At 35.4% G+C, this 20,626-nt stretch overlaps 1 protein-coding gene and 1 long non-coding RNA gene across 7 annotated transcripts; both read left to right on the top strand.

Moving 5' to 3' along the window:
- Positions 1-12,464: 12,464 nt before the first annotated feature.
- Positions 12,465-16,656, top strand: LOC107417932 (putative disease resistance protein RGA4). The gene is made up of 2 exons (XM_060814922.1): positions 12,465-16,395; positions 16,502-16,656. The coding sequence occupies exons 1-2, from the start codon at positions 12,465-12,467 to the stop codon at positions 16,654-16,656; spliced, it is 4,086 nt and encodes a 1,361-aa protein (XP_060670905.1).
- A 10-nt stretch (positions 16,657-16,666) lies between these two features.
- On the top strand, positions 16,667-19,684 carry LOC107417936 (uncharacterized). Of its 6 annotated transcripts, none has more exons than XR_009635891.1 (8): positions 16,667-16,681; positions 16,816-16,878; positions 16,980-17,164; positions 17,263-17,462; positions 17,568-17,652; positions 17,745-17,827; positions 18,384-18,951; positions 19,216-19,684. It is a non-coding gene; the product is annotated as an uncharacterized LOC107417936 (long non-coding RNA). The 6 variants fall into 6 exon arrangements; XR_009635890.1 differs by having other exon boundaries at positions 17,568-17,827; positions 18,384-18,513; positions 18,628-18,951; XR_009635887.1 differs by having other exon boundaries at positions 16,816-16,875; positions 17,568-17,827.
- Positions 19,685-20,626: the final 942 nt, after the last annotated feature.

The raw sequence follows: 20,626 nt of genomic DNA, 5'->3' as shown, positions 1-20,626 counted from the left end.
AGAGAGGCGTCTCAAAATCTGTGGCACTAGAGACTCGGTCACATGAGTGAAAAAGGATTGTCCACTTTGGCAAGGAAGAAGCTTATCACTGTTTGCAAGGATGCTGCGCTAGATCCTTGTAATCACTGCTTGTTTGGTAAGCAACATAGAGTATCCTTCAGTTCCTTTGCATCAAGAAGATCAGAGTTGCTTAGTCTGGTGCACTCTGATGTTTGTGGTCCCATGGAGGTGGAATCATTAGGTGGCAACAAGTATTTCCTAACCTTCATTGATAATGCTTCTCGGAAGGTGTGGGTATATTTCTTGAAGACAAAGGACCAGGTATTGGATTACTTCAAACTGTTTCATACCATGGTAGAGCGTGAAATAGGAAAGAAGCTGAAATGTCTCCGCTCAGATAATGGAGGCGAGTATACTTCCAAGGAGTTCGATGCCTACTGTAGAAGACACGGCATTCGACATGAGAAGACGGTCCCTCGCACCCCACAACATAATGAAATAGCCGAAAGAATGAACCGAACCATTATGGAAAAGGTCAGAAGTATGATCAGTATGGCTAAGTTGCCAAAGCCATTCTGGGGAGAAGCTGTTCGTGCCGCCTGCTATTTAATCAACAATCACCATTAGTACCGTTGAATTTTGAAATTCCGGAGAAAGTGTGGTTGGGTAAGATGCCCTCCTACTCTCATTTAAGAGTGTTTGGTTGTTTAGCTTATGTACATGTATCCAGGGAGCTCAGACAGAAGCTCGATACAAGATCTACTCCATGCATCTTTATAGGATATGGAGATGAAGAATTTGGATACAGGTTATGGGACCCGAAAAGAAAGAAGGTTATTAGAAGCAGAGATGTAGTATTCTATGAAAACCAGAAAATGGAAGACATTGAAAAGCCCAGAATGTCTCCTAATTGTAGTTCTAGTGCCGAGAATTTTTGTCCTAATCCAGCACCAGCACAAATAGCCACAGAGGATAATGAGGTGCATGAAGATATACCAGAAGCAGACCAGGAGGAAGAAGGGGATATTGAGCAGGGGGAGACTCAATCCTCTCAAGCAGCTGCAGGGCCATCACAGCGGTCAGATGATGGTACATCTCCTGAAACCAGTGGTTTACAAGTTCGGAGATCTGAGCGAGGTCGAATTCCATCAAAGAGATTTCCAGAATCTGAGTATATTCTGCTTACTGAAGAGGGGGAGCCAGAGAGTTTCCAGGAAGCTGTTTCTCATCAAGAGAAGGAAAAGTGGCTGCAAGCAATGCAAGATGAGATGGAATCCTTGCAGAAAAATCATACTTATGAGTTGGTTGAGCTTCCAACAGGAAAGAATGCACTACAGAATAAATGGGTGTTCAAGCTCAAGAAAGATGGCAGCGGAAGGGTGGTGAAACACAAAGCCCGATTGATGGTCAAAGGATTTCTTCAGAAGAAAGGAATTGACTTTGATGAGATTTTTTCACCAGTGGTAAAAATGACTTCAATTCGAGTCATTTTTGGTTTAGTAGCAAGTCTAAACCTAGAGCTTGAACAGATGGATGTGAAGACAGCATTTCTTCACGGTGATTTACATGAGGAAATCTACATGGAGCAGCCAGAAGGATTTGAGGTTTCAGGGAAAGAAAACCTCGTATGCAAGCTGAAGAAGAGCTTGTATGGCCTCAAGCAAGCATTAAGACAATGGTACAAGAAGTTTGACTCGTTTATGGTGAGTCAAGGCTATAAAAGGACTGCAGCAGACCAGTGTGTTTATATTCAAAAATTTTCAGGTGGAAACTTCATTGCACTTTTGCTATATGTGGACGACATGTTGATCGTTGGATAAGGTGCAATGAAGATTAGTCAGCTGAAGAAAGAATTGTCTAAGTCCTTTGATATGAAAGACTTAGGACCAGCTCAACAAATTTTGGGAATGCAAATAATCCGAGACAGGAAGAATAGAAGGTTATGGCTATCTCAAGAGAACTATGTTGAACGGGTGATAAAGAGATTCAACATGGATAAAGCCAAACCGGTCAGCATTCCACTTGCAAATCATTTCAAGTTGAGTAAGAGATTGTGTCGCTCATCCAAAGAAGAGATAGAGGAGATGGCTTTAGTACCATATCCTTCAGCGGTAGGAAGTCTGATGTATGCAATGGTGTGTACCAGACCAGACATTGCTCACGCAGTAGGTGTTATGAGCAGATTTCTTTCAAATCCTAGAAAGAAACACTGGGAAGAAGTGAAATGGATTCTTAGGTATCTTAAAGGTACATCGAAGCTGTGCTTGTGTTACGGGGGAGGTGATCCAATCTTAGAAGGCTATACAGATGCAGATATGACCGGAGACCCTGATAATAAAAAGTCTACATCAGGTTATCTCTACACGTTTACGGGGGGAGCTGTGTCATGGCAGTCAAGATTGCATAAGTGTGTTGCTTTATCCACTACTGAAGCAGAGTACATTGCCGCAGCGGAAGCGGATAAGGAAATGTTGTGGTTAAAGCATTTTCTCACAAAATTGGGCATCAAGTAAGAAGACTACAAGATACATTGTGATAACCAAAGTGCCATGGATTTGAGCAAAAACTCAATGTATCATTCCCGTACAAAGCACATTGACATCCGCTATCATTGGATACGCGAAGTAATAGATCAACAGTTGCTGAAACTAATGAAGATCCACACAAAAGAGAATCCAGCAGATATGCTAACAAAAGTTGTTGCTCAAGAGAAGCTGAAGCTATGCAGAGACATAGCCGGAATGGATGGCAGATGACCATCAGTTTAAATGCGGCTGGAGGGGGAGAATTGTGAAGTCCAGCCGCACCACCACTGCACCGACAGTGTGAAGACTGCTCAGCCGCACCATCAGTTTAAATGGCCATTGCTGCATTTAACACCGAACTCCAACTTGCTCAACAATTGTGGGCTACTGTCAGAAGCTGTTGAAGATTGTGGCCATGCAACCGACCTTGTAAGCCTATAAATAGGCTCCATCCCGTTGCATGCAAAAAAAGCCAAGAGAGCAAGCTCAATATCATCCCAAGTGAGGAGTATTGAGAGTAAACTTCGAGAGAGAGAGAGTGTTTAAGTTCCAGAGAGAGCTTGAGAGAAGAGTGAGCAATTCCAGAGAGAATTTGACAGTGTAGAGAGAGGTTCCACGTGAGAATCTCCACGAGAGAAGTTTCTATTTTTGTATTCTATTTCCAAAAAAGCAATAGAATTCTTTTTATTTTTCTTCTCATATTTCTTCTCTAAAGTGGTCGGAGAACCACAACAGTGATGACGTCACTAAGTCATCAGATCAGGATCTCTCTGTATTATATATATATATAGGGTTAATTAGGTTAGAGGGAGAATATAATAAAATTATGAAAAATTAATTATGATGGCCTTCTCCTTCATCGGCTATCTCCTATTTGGTTGGTTGTTATCTCTCAGCTTTCTTAGCATCACCGCTGCGGCGAGCCCCTTTAGCATCGACGCTGTAATCAACGCTGAAGCCCGCAGCCGCGCTGCAGCCCTTCGTCATCTTTATCAAACCAGTCGCATCGTTCCTTTTTACTCTCTATCTCCGACGACTATTTGCGGCGTCTCCACCGAAGGTTCGTATTTAACCACCTAATAATCACTTTTAATTAGCTATATATATATATATATATAAATTTGTTCTCTTTGTGGTTTTTCCTTTTCTAATAAATATTTATTCAAAATATTCCGCAAAAAGAAATTATTAAAAAGATATATAAAAAAATTTATTAAAAAGAAATACAGTAGGGTGGTTTAAAAAAAAAGAAAAAAAAGAGAAATTAAAAGAAAGTCTGTCTATAGCTTTGTTTTAATATACCCCATATATTTAAAATGTCTTTTTCCTTCAAATAAGAAAAGAGAGTTCCCGTAGAAAGTTCCCTTGTAGTATACATTGATGAGCTGATCACATGAATATGTTTTTATGCTCTGATACTATTTTTTTTTTTTTCAACCCTTTTTTTTTTTTTTCGTCAGGACTTTATTTCTCCAACAAAGTAACACCCAACATACGATTTTAATTTATACTATTTTAATTGCACTGGCGACGTTGGTCATGGCAACATTTGATTGAACCCTGACGGCCCTTTGATAATATCAAAGGAATACAATTTTTATTTCAATCATCCCAATCAATCGACTTACCATGTCCGACGTTGCCCAACTAAATTTGTTGTATGATAATATCTAAATATTGTTTAATTTTTTTATTTACTTTATCTATAAATATATAAATTAATAATGTTTTTAGTAAATATTTTGTTGCATATAATAGCATTGGCATTGAATATCAACACAAACGGAACCATTAAGCCACTAACAGAGGTTAAAAGACATCCATGCCACCACCATTGCGGCTTGTCACGAACAGAGATTGAAATCCACTTGAGAAACCACCACCGTCGTTTCAACAAAAATGAAACAGAGGTTGAAAGGGGCCCTCCCACCTTTGCTGAAATTAAGGCTGAAATGATCAGGGAAAGGCTTTTCCATCGCCCACCCCGTTTCGTCATTCGGAAAGAAGATACTGAAAAATTCTCGAAAATCCGCAACCATTATGGACCAGGCACACTCAAAAGAGACATTTAAATATAAGGAAATTTTCTTTTTGTTTACCAATAATACTAGACTAACTTAAAATATTCACTAATTTTCTTTTTGTTTCCCAATAATACTAGTCTAACTTAAAATATTCACTAATTACTTTTAGTTAGCTATATATGGAAATTATTTTTATGGCTTTTTTTTTTTTTTTTTTTTGCCCTTTTCTAATCAGTATCAACCATTATGCATGCTTCATACTTGAACAATGTCTCGAGGGCAGGAGTAAACGCAGCGTTTTGAATAAAAGAAACAAACATAGTGAACAATTTTTTTTCATTGGTTAACTGATGTACTTTACTCGTCAACCTCCTTCTTTTCGAGTGATTATATTAGAGACAAAAAAAAAAAAAAAAAAAAAAAAAGCCATAGATTTTTGGGCATTTTGTGGTAAAAATATGTGACAAAACAAAGTTTGTCATTCAATAGTTCTTAGAGCATAGGCCATTTTCGGTGACGGGTTGACACCATGTTCCTTATTCGTGACTCTCTGTTCGTGATGGACATGAGCTTGCCGTCTGCAATGCATGCAAAATTAAGGTATTCAAATAGAAACAATTTATTGCGAGTGATCCATATACAGTAGATTTTAATCAAAACATGATTTGGGAGGTTTTCGTTGAGAAGACCCATTTTACATAAGCCTTATATTAAGACTCAAAAACACCAATACACGGCCATGGTCATTTTTAGAGAAACATTTCATTTAAATCCTTTCATATCTATATTAATTTTAATTTATTCTTTAAAATTTTAAAAATATCATTTATTTCTTTTTAAGTTGCAAATAATTTTCATTTCCCTTTTTATTATTTCATTTATACTTATCAAAATAATTTCATCTATGCATTTTATAAATATAATTATAATTTAAAAATTTTAAAGAATTAAATTAAAATTAATACAAATTTAAAAAGGTTTAAATAAAATATGTCTTTTATTTTTATCACATTCGAATTTGTATCTGTAGTCTTTTTTCTCTTTTTTTTTTTTTAGCTATTTGGTTTTGAGAATATTTGAAATCTATCCATATATTTAAAAATCCTTTTTTATTTTGTATTAAATCAACCACCGCGTAAGAGGATGACGTCAGTTAGTCATCAGATCAGATCTCTCTGTTATGGAGTATGCAAGTCCAAGAACAAGAGCTCGCAACACGTATAATTATAATTAATAAGAGATAGAGATTATAATAAAATTATCAAAAATTAATTAATTATGATGGCTCATCTCCTCTTCGGTTGCTAGCTATCTATCGGCTTTCTTAATAATTACTTTTAATTTGCTATATACATATATACATATATATATATATATATATGCGTATGCTAGTCCAAGAACAAGAGCAAATTACAGTATAATTCATTAATTAGAGAGAGATTATAATAAAATTCATCAAAATATCTATATGTATATATATACATATCATGATCCTCTCATTTACCAAAAGAAAAATATCATGACTCTCTCCGCTTTCATCAGCTGTCTCCTATTTGGTGGCAGTATTTATACAAGATGATGTTAAGATTTCAGCCTGATGCAGCATTGGAATGCCTTCAACAAAACATAGATGTTCATGCTTGGAATAATTGATTCATCAACTCTTGCGTGAGACCAAGTTTTTTGAAATGCTTTCAAAACGCGTTTGATGCTGCAAAGTTAGATAGCCTGCACTTACAATTGGTAAACAACATATTAGTCCTCGAAGTCGGAGAAAAAACTTATGCATCAACCTTTATACGTGGCTAGTAGATCAACAAGGACATTTATACATATATAGATGTTCACACAATCTAATCAATTGCAGAGTCAAACAGATATTGCCTGCAACTGCAACTAGTAATAAAATATAATGCCACGCAGAGAAAATTCATGCATCCTTCTTTATACGTGGCTGTTGATTAAATTGGCTAGTAGATCAACTAGTTTATCATATATGACTAACTTATTTTGAAATTTCGAAGGTGATATTTATTTATTGGGCTTGGATCTGCCTTTCCTCTTTATATATGCTGGTGGTAACACCCAAAGTTTTTTCCACAATGAAATCATTTGCTAAACTTACACATTTGAGCCTTCAAAGTAATTGAGCCACGCCCTTCCTCTGTATACTCTCACCGTCCAACTAATGGCAGAAGGCTCTTTAATCAGTGTTGCGTCCTGCTTGATTAATACGTGGCTGTTGATTAAATAGTCAGCGCATCAATAGCTTGATACTCAGGGACGTAGTTTATCATTTCAGGTCAATCGTGAATGCCAACTTCCTATTATTTGTTTTCCGACTCCCTATTAAAATGATTAGCTTATAAAATTCTCACATGCACATCCATTTTTTTATTTGATTTGGCTCGGCATTAAGGTAGCTTCTTCTTTCAGTCTCATATTCATCTTCTCCGTAACAAAAACATAGCTAAACTTCCCCTGTAAAAACCTTTTGACAATATTCAACCACCGCCTGAAACTAATGCAGAAGGAGTTCTCTTCAATATTGTTACATCCATCACTGGAAGATTGGCTTCAGCAGCTTTCAGAGAGATAGTACAGTTTTGGGACTTAAAAAGGAGATTAAGATGGCGAACAAAATGTCTGCACTCGAAGCTGTAATCCGAGATGCAGAGGCGAAACAGAGCCATAGCAATGAAGTCAGATATTGGCTTCAGAGGTTCGAAGATGCTGTTTTATGTTGTTGATAACTTGTTGGACGAAGTTGACACTGTGGCAGCTTCGGGGCGTAGAGTAACATCCTCTGGCAAACACATGATGAAGAAAGTACGCATTTTCTTCTCAACCTCGAACCAGTTTGCTTTTCCAGTAAAGGTGCATCTTTAAGATCAAAGAGATTGGGGAGACACTTGATGATATTGAAGCAGACAGAACGTTTGGTTCTTTAGTACTTCTAGTCTCACAAGAGAACATGCAATATTTTTTGTTCTGGAAGAAGAAGTTATTGGGAGGGATGATGATAAAAGCAAAGTTATTAAACTTTTTTTGGGTTCTGATTCTCATCGTCAAGAGATTAATGGTAGCAAAGTAATTAATTAATTACTTTCAAATGGGCCATTTCAAAGGCCTTACGTGAAAGCACATTTTTATGAAAGCCCGTTTTTTTAAAGCCAAGTTTTGGTAGTCTAGAAATGTGAAGAGAAAAGAGCAATGACATATGGCATGCGATAATGATGTCATGCTGACATAATCTCAGTTATTTTATTTAATAAAAAAAAACCCAATTTTATTAAATGCTTTTATTTTTCTTCTTTGTTTTATTTATGTTATGTACACGAACACGAGAGTAAAACCTTTTACCTCTTGTTGGCCATAAATTTTATGAAAAAGCTGTGGAACAATATAAGTATGTTTCATATCATCTAATTAAATATTTTTGATATATACATAAATATATATGTATATATAATCTTTTTGTTTTCCATTAATGCCAATAAAAATAATAATAGTACCAGTCTTATTTTAATTTTCAATAAATTTATTTATCAAATAATTTGATAATATTTAAATATTAATTTTTATTCATTTATTTATAAATATGTCAACTAATAATTCATTAATAATATTTTTGATAAACTTTTTGGTGTTTATAATAGCATTATTGTTGTTTTTCACTTGAATTTAATTGACAATTTAAATGCCATGCAAAATGCAAATGAATATATATCAACAGAAAATAACTGAAGGTAGTCAAAAGCATGGACTCCAACTATACTCTACCAAAACGAAACCATTAAGCCACTAACAGAGGTTGAAAGTGACTGATGCCACCACCATTTCGGCTTGTCACTAACAGAGATTGAAATCCACTTGAGAAACCACCACTGTTTCAACCATGATGAAACAGAGGTTGAAAAAACAAAGATTGTTTCCCAATAATGCTAGACTTAAATATTCACCTATTACTTTTAATTATCTATACATATAAATTTCTTTCTTTGAGTTTGATATTTTTGTGTGTGTGTTTTTTTCTTTTTTCTTTTTAATCTATCTGTCAAAATTTTCTGCAAAAAAAATTATAAAGAAGATATATAGTCTGTTTGTGGGTGGAAAAAATGTAATTAAAAGGAAGTTAATGAATGTCCATAGCCTTTTCTTTCTTGGTGCTATTTTATTTTATTTCTGACCACATGACTGACTTTAACCTCTCTAGTTGAGTTTCGTTGTTTTATTAGTTTTCAAAAGTGCTCCCTGAATGTTTTATTAGTTTATCTTTTTTTGAGTTCTGTGTTTTCACGAAAACAAGTTGTAATATTTTTTGTAAGTTGCATTAAAAAAATATATATATCATCTTTTTGCATTTAATTTTCATATTTATTTAAATCCACGTTTTATTATTATTATTTTTTTTTTCTTTTGTACAATGTGAGTCTAAGCTTTTTTTACTATTGTCTTTATGTCAACAAAATTTTCAAAAATTGGTAAAATTTCAGCGTGTCTTTTCAATAAGATCTCAACTATATTGAGAATTTTATATTATTGCCAAAACTGAGGGCAAAATTCTTGAATTATTTTTTTCTTGTAGTGTACGGATAAAATAATCCACAACCCCCCTCTTCTGCTTCTTGAAGTAAAAACGTGCTTGATCAAGCTGGAGGATTACAACATCTATTAGTGGCTTATTATTAATGTTTTTGTCTTCGTAGAGAATCATTGAAATTAGTTGGCAACTATCATTGAATTTAGTTGCAAGTATGGTCCATGCTCTCCACTAGTGAATAACAATAGAAAATCGTTGAAATTAATAGATAAACATTTTTTACTCAAAGAAATTAATAGATAAACATGGACCATACTTGTCTACTAGTTTCAATGATTCTCTACCAAGAAAAAAAAAAAAAATTAGTAACAAGCAACCAAAAAAGGTTGAAATCCTCCAGCTTGATCAAGCACGTGTTAACTTCAAGAAGCAGAAGATGGATGTCGTGGGTTATTCCAATAAGTCTAGTAATTTGGAGGAGCTAATTGCCTTGGAAATTGATGTTAATGAATGGAAAGGTCACTCTTCTGGGTAATATTCTGTGAATTTTTATTTTTTTTCTTTTTAACATTGCTAAAGCTTGTTGTGTCTTTAAAGATTTTTTCAAGCTATCATATATAAAAGTTTTATGCTTTGTATTATACTATAGAATAAATTTGTGGGTGTGTATGTAATCATGTTCATGGGGTGAAGAAATCATGCATTTTTTTTTTTTTAATCTAAACTTCGATTTTTGTTTGGGTGGGGCTCGGTGCCAAAAGAAGATGAACTTTCTTCTTAGTGATGTAGCTGATACTACAAGTCAAGCATCAATTTTCTTAAAAGTTCTATTAGCTTATGGTTCCCTGGATATTTAGAAAGGAAACATCATTTGAGGGGGAAAAAAAAATCTTTTTGTCGTTATGTTTATTCCTAGTCTTTATAGAACCTTAATATCTATACCTCATGTGTTTGTAGCACAAATGTTGTCTTTTTGTTTCGTCTCCGTCTAGCTTCCTTGTGTCTTTCTTGAATTTTTTAGTTTCTTTCTCATTTTGAAATGTTCCTCTCACAGTGTATCATTGTACCATGATATTATTATCGTTTGCATGGAAATTAATGATACTAGGTGATGCGTCTTGGGTCATTAGGAATCTATAAACGTGTGGACGGTTAATATTCCAATCCAGAGACAGCCCCCTCAATGCTCTAGTTAACGTTGATTTTGATGCGAGCAAGGTAAATTAAAAATGCCTATTTCTTGTTTGTAGTTTTACTTTACTTTTACATGTATGTGTAACTCGGGTAAAATACCACCTCTTGCCCACATAACAGACATTGTGGCTTAAATAAATAGCATGGTTCATGTTTACATTCCTCCTTTTCTATATTTTACCTTTCTGCTTGCTTGCCTTTATCATTGATGAAGATGCCAATTTTCGTTTTTATTTTTTTATTATTTTTTTTTATGTTTTCGTGATTAGGTAGTAGGTAGTAATTATATTTCTAAGTGTGTGCATTCTAATGATATAATGTTTTCATTCATATTTTGCTAGATTGTTGGTTTGGTTGGCACTTCAGACCGACAAATCAAGCTTAGTCATTGATGGAATAGATGCTGCGCAAGGAGATTTAGAACAGAACACGGGTGAAGTTGTTTCAACCATTGTTTTGGAAGGCATAAGTTCAAGTTCTCAAAGCCCAAATGGTGTCATTGAAAGATTCAAAGGGAGAAGGCTTCAGAAGATACCATAATTGATAGCATTTCCAGAAGTGCTCGACTGCAAATCCCTTGCTTCGCTGTTGGGATGACGAAAGTTGCCACCATACACAAAAGTAGGTAGATCAGAGAGAGCTGAAATTCAACAAGTAATTCGGGTCAAACTGACAAACACCATAAGAAGATATGTATAGTCATAATTGTTAGTTTGTTTCCGTTTAACACTTTAACTCATATATGCTATTTCTTTTTATCTTGTGCTATACTATTTCTGTTTATCTTGTGCTATGCGATTTCTTTTTATCCTGTGCTCTTTGATTTTCAAAAACCATTTTCGATCCCCTATTTATTTGGTGTATCTTCTATTTCCATATTAAAAGTACATCTTATTTGATTTTATTTTAATTTTAATTTATATATATATATATATATATATATCTTGTGCATTATTACTTGGCTATTGGTTTATTTCGATTTCTAAGGGTTATAATATTTATGAGGAATAAAAAATAAGATCAGCAAGTTGCCAAGTTTGACCAGGATTGAACCCAAAAAAAATAAAAAAAATAAAAAAATAAAAGAAAAAAGTTTTCAGAGGTGACCTTAAAACATTTTGGTTTCTTATTTTCTTTATAAGATTCTTTACCTATTCTGTTTTCCTATTTGATGGCAAAATTTCTTCATTTGGTGCCACCAACCATTTAGTTTTTTAATTTGAAAGACGATAGGCAAGGTTCAATGGTCCTAGTAAAAAGAATTTTCTAAAATTTATACAAGATGATGTTAAGCTTTCAGCCTGATGTAGGATTGTAATGCTTTGATTTAACAAAATGTAGATTTTCATGCTTGGAACAATTGATTCATCATCTCTTATGTGAACACCAAGTTGGTGAAATAGTTTCAAAACGCATTTGATATGCTGCAAAGTCAGATCATGAGTAAAAATTAAAAAAAAAAAAAAAAAAAAAAAAAAAAAAACTTGCGATGTTGATATTCCACCAAAAACTTATTTTTCTATAACCCAATTAAAATAAAAGATTCAAAAACTTTAGCTAATTGTTTCATTTTAATATCTTTCCACGTCCTCCCTTGAGTTTTCCATGTCAGCTAGCATATTAAACGTTTATGCTGATATAGATGTTCACCAATTGAATCATTTGCAGAGCCAGACAGCTATGGCCTGCACTTGCAATTGGTAAATAAAATATTAGGCCTCGGCATCGGAGAGAAAAACTTATGCACCATTCTTTATAGGTGGCTGCTGGTTATTGGCTAGTAGATCAACTAGCATACCTAATATTTGTGCAAATCGCACAATCTAATCAATTACAAGGTCAGACAGATATGGCCTGCACTTGCAACTCGTAAATAAAATATTAGGCCTCCGAGAAAACTTATGCATCATTCTTTATACGTGACTGCTGATTAATTGGCTAGTAGATAAACTAGTTTATAGTCTCTGTTTAAATTATTTGGAAATTTGGAAGGTAGTAAGCTTAATTATTATTATTATTTATCTATTTTATGCGTTTGGCTCTGCCTTTATTCTTTCATATACTGGTAGTAACGCCCTCAAGGTTTTTTCCACAGTCAAACCATTTGCTAAACTTCACATTTGAACCTTCAAAGTAATTAAGCCACGCCCTTTCTCCGCATCTCTCACCGTCCAAGTAATGGCAGAAGGAGCTATAATCAGTGTTGTGGCCTCCATCATCAGACTGCTTGGTACTCCAACATTTAAAGAGCTCGGAAACTTTTGGGGTCATAAAAAGAAGTTTGAGAAGCTTGAGAAAACAATGAGCTTACTGGAAGCAGTAATCCATGACGCAGAGGCAAAGCAGGTCGATAGCCATCAAATCAAACACTGGCTTCAGAGGCTTGAAGATGCAGTTTATGATGTTGACAACTTGTTGGACGAGTTTCAGACTGAAGCTTTAAGGCGTCAAGTGATGTCTGGGAATGAAACCACCACAAAGGTACGCACTTTCTTCTCAAACTCAAACCCGATTGCTTTTCAAGTAAAGATGGGTCTTAAGTTAAGAAAGGTTAGGAAGACACTTAAAGTTATTAAGGATGATAGCATCTTTGGTACATTGATACAACAAGTCCACCTAGAGCCACATACTGAGCATGCCAATAACAGAGAGACTCACTCTTTTGTACGTGATGAAGAAGTAGTTGGGAGGGATGACGATAAAAAGAAAATTATTGATCTTTTGTTGTGTTCTGATTCTCGAGATAAGGATAATCCTTCATTCCTTCCCATAGTTGGTATTGGTGGACTAGGAAAAACCACACTTGCTCAGTTTGTTTACAATGATAAGAATGTTGAGAAATATTTTCACCTCAGAATGTGGGTTTGCTTATTTGGTTCGTTTGAACTGAAAATAATTCTTGAGAAAATGATTAAATCGACAAAGAAAAGAGCTTCTGTTGAACAAGGCCTTGACCTGGATCAGTTGCATGGTTCTGTAGAACAAGGCCCTGACGTAGATCAGCTGCTGGTTTCTGTAAGACAAGGCCTTGACTTAGATCAGTTGCAAAACTCTCTTCGCCAAGCAATAAATGGAAAAAGATATCTTCTTGTATTAGATGATGTGTGGAATGAAGATAGGGAAAAATGGCTTAAACTAAGAACCTTGCTAATGGATGGTTCACGTGGTAGTGCAGTATTAATAACCACCCGCAACATGGACATTGCCCAAATGATGCAGACCATTAAGCCGCATGAGTTACAAGGTCTAGACCCAAACAAGTCTTGGTCTTTGTTTAGGAAAGTGGCATTCGAGAGAGGACAAGAACCTCATAACTCAAACATTGTAAGAATAGGAAAGGAGATTGTGGAAATGTGCAAAGGAGTTCCTATTGCCATAAGGACGATCGGAAGTATATTGTATGGCAATAATCTAGAGAGAGACTGGGAGTCCTTCAAGAATGATAAACTTGCAAAGTTATCTCAACACGAAAATGATCTTTTACCCACACTCCGATTAAGTTATGATTGTCTTGCCTCTCATTTGAAGCATTGTTTTGCTTATTGTAGATTGTTTCCAAAAAATCATGTCATTGATGTGCAAAAGCTGATAAAACTCTGGATGGCACAAGGTTTTGTTAAGTCCCCTAACCAAAACAAATGTCTAGAAGATACTGGTTATGGTTATTTTGTAGATTTACTTGGGAGATCTTTTTTTCAAGAGGTTGAGAAAGATGACTGGGGTACCATAAAGTATTGTAAAATGCATGAGCTTTTGCATGATCTTGCAATTTCAGTGGCAGGGGAACATAGCATCATAATAGACAAGTATCCAGAGAATGAAAATTTTCATGAGAAGATTCGTCATATATCTTTTAATATTATATCCAAGTGGAAGTCATCAAAAATCCCAGTGTCCTTTTTCGAAGAAAAGAAGCTGGTACGTACCTTTCTTCTAATAAGACAAGAACTACCAATGGCAGAAAATTTTAGTGAAAAGAGCTGTGAAGCAATTTTATCCAACTTAAAGCGTATGCGGGCATTGGGTTTGGAGGATATGTATATGGGGGTATTACCAAACAGTTTTGACCAAGTAAAACACTTGAGATACATTGATCTTTCATCTAATAGGATGAAGAAGCTACCAAATTCTATAACCGGACTGCATAATTTGCAAACATTGATTCTCACTAATTGTTCATACCTATTGAGCTTGCCTGGAGATTTGAAATATATGATCAACTTAAGGCATCTTTTGATAGATGGATGTAAGAAGTTGACTCATATGCCTAGTGGACTTGGTGAATTAACTTCTCTTATCACATTAGATCGTTTTGTCATAGCAGACAACAATTCAAAGTCGAAAGATGCTGCAGGGTTTGCTGAATTGAGACGCCTAAACAACTTGAGTGGACAATTAACCATTGAGAAGTTGAGCCATAATCTGCAGGGAGATGCAGCAAAATCAGAGGCTGCAAATTTAAAGGAGAAGCAACATCTTCAGTCCCTTCATTTACTGTGGAATGATGATGTACAAGATGGTGATTATGATGCTAGTGATAATGCACAGCATGATGATGCAGAAGGTGGTGATATCGCACAGCATGATGAAATCTTGCTGGGAGGCCTTCAGCCACATCCAAACCTAAAAGCATTCCGAGTGATGGGTTATATGGGAGTAAACTTTGCAAGTTGGCTTTCTTCACTCAATAATCTTGTGTATTTACATTTATCATCTTGTGAAAATCTCCAATACCTCCCATCCTTGAATCAGTCCATGAGTCATCTCAAGGAACTTAAACTTTTTGCATTGGCTGCTCTAGAGTATGTTAATTTAGAAAGAGAATATTCGTGGGCTCCAAGAGAGCCAGTCTTCCCTCGCCTAGAGATTCTTCAAATATGGCGTTGTCCAAATCTGAAGGGATGGTGGAAGAGGAGTGGGCCTATTGGTTTAACACCAACAGCATCCATCATACATCAAAACCAACCTTTTTTCCCTTGTGTTTCATCTCTTCAGATATTTGACTGCCCTAATTTAACTTCCATGCCGCTGTTTCCAAATGTCCAATATTTATATCTTTACAAAACTAGCTCTATACCATTACAACAAACTGCAATTTTGATGAAAGCAGTTGTATCATCTTCGTTTACCCCACCACTAGCATCTACTTCTTCGGATTCAATTTTCAATTCCTCCGCCCCAACCCCTCTCTCCAGATTGCAAGAGTTGCATCTTCTACATACAGACGCCAATGAAATTTTGCCCGAGATAGTCAACCTCTCATCCTCGTTGCAGAATCTCAGTGTTGGATACTACCCCCATTTGACATCTTTGCAAAAGGGAATAGGCAACCTCTCAACACTTGGTAGTCTAGAAATCTTCAGATGCCCCAATTTGGTGACACTTCCTCAAGAGATGGCCAATCTCTCATCTCTTACAAGTCTTCATATTGTAAGGTGTGATAAGTTGGAATCAATGCCAGAAAAGATGCATCGTCTCATCTCTTTAATCAAACTACACATTTCTGCATGTCCCAATTTAAAATCATTACCAGAGGGGATAAGCAATCTCTCATCTCTGGGAGATCTTTCTATCGTGGCATGTCATAAGTTGGTATCATTGCCACAAGGGATGCATGGCCTCACCTCTTTAAACCGTCTCTACATTAAAGAATGTTCCAATTTAAAATCATTGTCAGAAGGAATAAGCAATCTCTCATCACTTACACATCTTACTCTTGATGGATGTCATAAATTGGCATCATTACCGGAAGGGATAGGCAATCTCTCATCACTCGGACATCTAACTCTGAGAAGATGTGATGAGTTGAAAACATTGCCACGAGGGCTGCATGGTCTCACCTCTTTATATGAACTAGATATTGAACAATGCTCCAATATAGAATCATTATCAGAAGGGATAGCCAATCTCTCATCGCTTACAAAACTTGTTATTAAAAACTGTCATAAGTTGGCATCACTGCCACAAGGGATGCACGGTCTCACCTCTTTAAGCGAGCTAGATGTTGGAGGATGTCCGAGTTTGAAATCATTGCCAGAAGGGATAGGCAATCTCTCATCTCTTGAATATCTTTATCTTTCTGGAACATCACTCCCACAATGGCTGCATGGTCTCACCTCTTTAAAGAAACTATCCATTGATGGATGTTCCAGTTTAGAATCATTGCCAGAAGAGATAGCCCAACTCTCAACACTTGAATGGTTTACTCTTTCAAGATGTGATAAGTTGGCAACACTCCCACAAGACCTGCATCTTCTCACCTCCTTATACTATCTATCCATCCGCGAATGCCCTCTCCTATCACAAACAATCAAGAAAAATCGATACGGCCTCTGCTCTAAGCTTGCTCGTATCCCCACAGCTTATCTAGATGGGAAACGCATTCATGCACACTGGTATCCAACTTGTATTATATAAGTTCATTAATTTATATATCTTTCTTTCTTTGTTTCTTTTCTTTGTCCTTTAATTTTGCGGTTAAGTTCTTGGAGATGAAGCTCACTTCGTCTTTTTTTAATTATTTTTGTAGGCATTTGCAAATCTTAACCGGTTGCATCTAGTAGCTAATTAACTATCCAAATTCTGAGGAGTGGTAAGCACTTCTTTCCCTTCAAATTATTTCGTTAACTATAATCGAAAATAACAATAATAATAATAATAGTAAAAATAAATAACCCTTATTGATTTTCTCAGCTCAAAGCAGAAAGCCAAGTTTGCCCATTTCCCCTGTTCGCATTTGGTTCCTCTCCTCGGCGGCGATGGACCAAACTCAGAATCTCAGACCACGGTTCACTCCCTGGATCACGATATCCTCTGCGTCATCTTTTCCTTGCTCGACCTCTTTGACCTGTCCGATGCTTTGTCATCTGCAAATCCTGGTATTCTTTATTCTCTCTCCTTCTGCTTATACTTTTTTTTTTTTTTTTTTTCAAATGGAGTGAATGATAAAGATGGGTTTGTTCTTATTTTCGTGAAGGAATGCGATTATGAATAATTCTAAGTTGCTGCAACTGTTCTACTACAAGCAGTAGCAGACGGGTCTCGCGGGTGTTTGTTTCCAATAAGTCTAGTGATTCGGAGGAATCGTTGAACTAATATTTGGATGGACTTCGTAGATTGGCTTTGCAAGAGGGTGTTATTGATACTGATTATTGATCAAGGGAGAGACTTCGCTGGGTAATGTCCTCTTATTGAGTTTTACCTTCTTCCTCCCCTCCCTGCACACCAAAAAAAAAGGATAGACTAATAAATCTGCGGGTGCATATACTCTGTTCTATGCAGGGAAGATATCACTTTTATGTAAACTTGATTTCTTTTAGGGTGGATCATTGCCGAATGAAGATGGGCTTACTTCTTACCTGTGTAGGTGAGAAGGTGTTTTCCTCCTGATTTTTTTCTTTCATCCTTGTCTGGCTTCCTTCCATCTTTCACTCAATTTGCCCTGATTCTCATTTTGAGGTGATTGTTTCAAAATACCGTTGCACCATCATATTCCAATCCTGAGACAACCCCAATTGTCAGACTTATTCATGAGAGCAAAGGTAAACTTGAACAAGCAAATTTCTTGTTTGTAGTTTTATATGTATGTGTAACTTTCCGCAGTATGGTCTCTCTCTTCTTTTGAAATACATGGCATGATCATTTTAACATTCTATTTCTTCCATCACCTTTTTCTTAATTTGGATTTATTACGGCTGAAGATGAAATGCAAGTTTATTTTTTTCTCTAATGTTTGTCGTGATTAGTTAATAATTGGTGTTATTAAGGTTGAAAATTTCTTATGTATCATTTAAAGGGTATATGTTTTCATTTACATTCTTGTAGATTGTTGGTTGGCGCTCATATATGTATATGGATGTGAAATGGAACAAACAGTAGTTTCCCCTGAGGGAAGCCACCTTTTCAAAGGGTTTATATATGTGATTCGTTGCTAAATGTTCTTATTAAATTGATGGTCTTATATTTGCTAAGTTATTTACAGAGAATCCTGTGTGCAGCATAAGATATATTGATTAAATTGTTTATCTGCTTTTGTGAAATATATATATTTTAAGAATAGGAGTATGTTGTATTCATGAGAGATCCATTTGTTTTCAGCTTTCCCTGCAGGCATTAGGACTTTGCCTTTCAACATAAGTTCGCACTAAATATTTGCTGGGTCAACCTCTGGACATACTTCTTGTTGGGACCTTAGGCATGCAATTATGAGCTCTCTGCTATTTTGACGGTAAGTTCCAGAGTAAATTAACTATTAGGTTTGCATTCTGGTCAGGCCCCAGTTAGGTCTTACTAAGTATGAAACTTGCAATTGAGCGACCATGTTCTGTTATGTTATTTCGAGGACAAGGAGAAGATCATGGGAGACAAGGGTCAGTCTCAATGTCATATATTCTGTACAACTACTTCAGAATGATAAATCAACTATGCTTGTTTGGTTGGTGGAATAGATGTGGTGCGTTATGCATTTTGAACCAGAACGCAGGTGAAAATTGTCTCTAGCATTGTCTTGGAAGGCAACAGATCAAATTTTCAACACCCACATGGTGCCCTTGAAAGATTTAAAGGAAGAAGGATTAAGAAGATACTTGCATTAACAGCATTCCAAGAAGTGTACCAGTATCTTGCTTGGCTGTCAGGATGAAGAAAGTTGCCACCACACAGAAATGTAGGTAAAACTGAGTGTGGAAATTCAACAAGTAATTTAGAGCTCAATGTTCAATACAAGGAAATTGATCTTGTATCATTGCTATTGTTTCCTTTCATAGAAACTATTAAATATATCATATCCCGTTGATTTTCATATGCTATTTTGTGAATATATCCAGAGTAAACCAAACTCTTAGGTTTTCATTCCGATCAGGCACTACTTTGTCTTTACTAAATATGCAACTGGAAATTGAGCAGCCATGTTCCGTTACCTTATATGCAGGACAATGAGAAGTTTTCAGAGACATGAGTCAGTCTGAACGTCTAATATTCTGTACACCTACTCCAGAATGATAAATCACTATGGTTGTTGGTGGAATAGATGGTGTGCTACGCATTTTGAACCAGAACCTAGGTGAAATTGTTTCTAGCATTATCTTGGAAGGCAATAGTTAAAGTTTTCAACACCGGCATGGTGCCATTGAAAGATTCAAATGAAGAAGGCTTAAGAAGATACTCTGGTTAACAGCATTCCAAGAAGTGCCCGACCACCACTATCTTGCTTGGCTGTCGAGATGAGGAAAGTGAAAGTTGCCACGACACCGATACGCAGGTACATCAGAGTGAGGAAATTCAAGGAGTAAGTTAGAGCACAATGTTAAATACTAGGAAATTGATCTTGTATAATTGTTATTGTTTCCTTTCATAGAAACTATTAAAATATCATATGCTGTTCGATTTTCCAGATCCAATTTCCACCCTTTTTTTATGCATCTTATATTTCCATATTACTTTTATTTTTTTCTTTTTTTTGTTATGTATATTTTGTTATTGATTTTTTAACTATTAATATATTTTCTCCAGAATTTACAACGGTGGTTGGTTGGCTAACAAATTTAATGCCTATAACATTACTCTTGCCATTATATATGCCAAGTACTGCAACTCATGGAATCTCTGTAAATTTATTTATTTATATATTTATTCTTTTGAAAAGAGTATCGCTTAGCTGTGAACTAACTAAAATAAATAGATTAATCATTATCATACGAGCTAAATGAGTTTTCCTGCCACTAAATCGCCTAACTATACTATACTAGACCTCAAAAAATTAAATATTGCTTAGTTTTCTAGAATAAACTAATTAGTCATCAACTTATTTTTAGTTCCATCAGAGAATACAGTGCGATGTAGCCCATCAACTTCAAATGAGGCTCCCGTCCTCCTGCTGTTGGGCACCATTTGGAAAGTAGGATATGAAGTGGGATATGGTGGGATTAGAATTGAGATTGGGATTACATTGAATAAAAATTAATCCAGTTTTATATTTGGTGTGGGATATGGTGGGATTAGAATTGAGATTGGGATTACATTGAATAAAAATTAATCCAGTTTTATATTTGGTGTCCAGATTAGACTATTTCTTTTATAGTAGTTAATAAAAATGAATATAAATTTTCAATACCTTATGAATGTTTAAATTAATCCACGTGATTTAAATAAGACTAATTCTTTGTCTAATAATTTTTGAAAAAAATTATCTGTCTGACTTATTATATTATTAACATTAATCATCCAAATTATATATATTATTTTGAAAATCCAAAAAAAAATCTTAAACATAATTGTTATATTGCTAAAAAAAATAAAATAAAACTGAAACATGAGAGGAAGAAACAAAGTAAACAAAAATA

This window comes from Ziziphus jujuba, chromosome 2, assembly GCF_031755915.1.
Source record: "Ziziphus jujuba cultivar Dongzao chromosome 2, ASM3175591v1".
NCBI classification, from domain to species: Eukaryota; Viridiplantae; Streptophyta; class Magnoliopsida; order Rosales; family Rhamnaceae; genus Ziziphus; species Ziziphus jujuba.
This window is presented reverse-complemented; position numbering and strand designations above follow the sequence as displayed.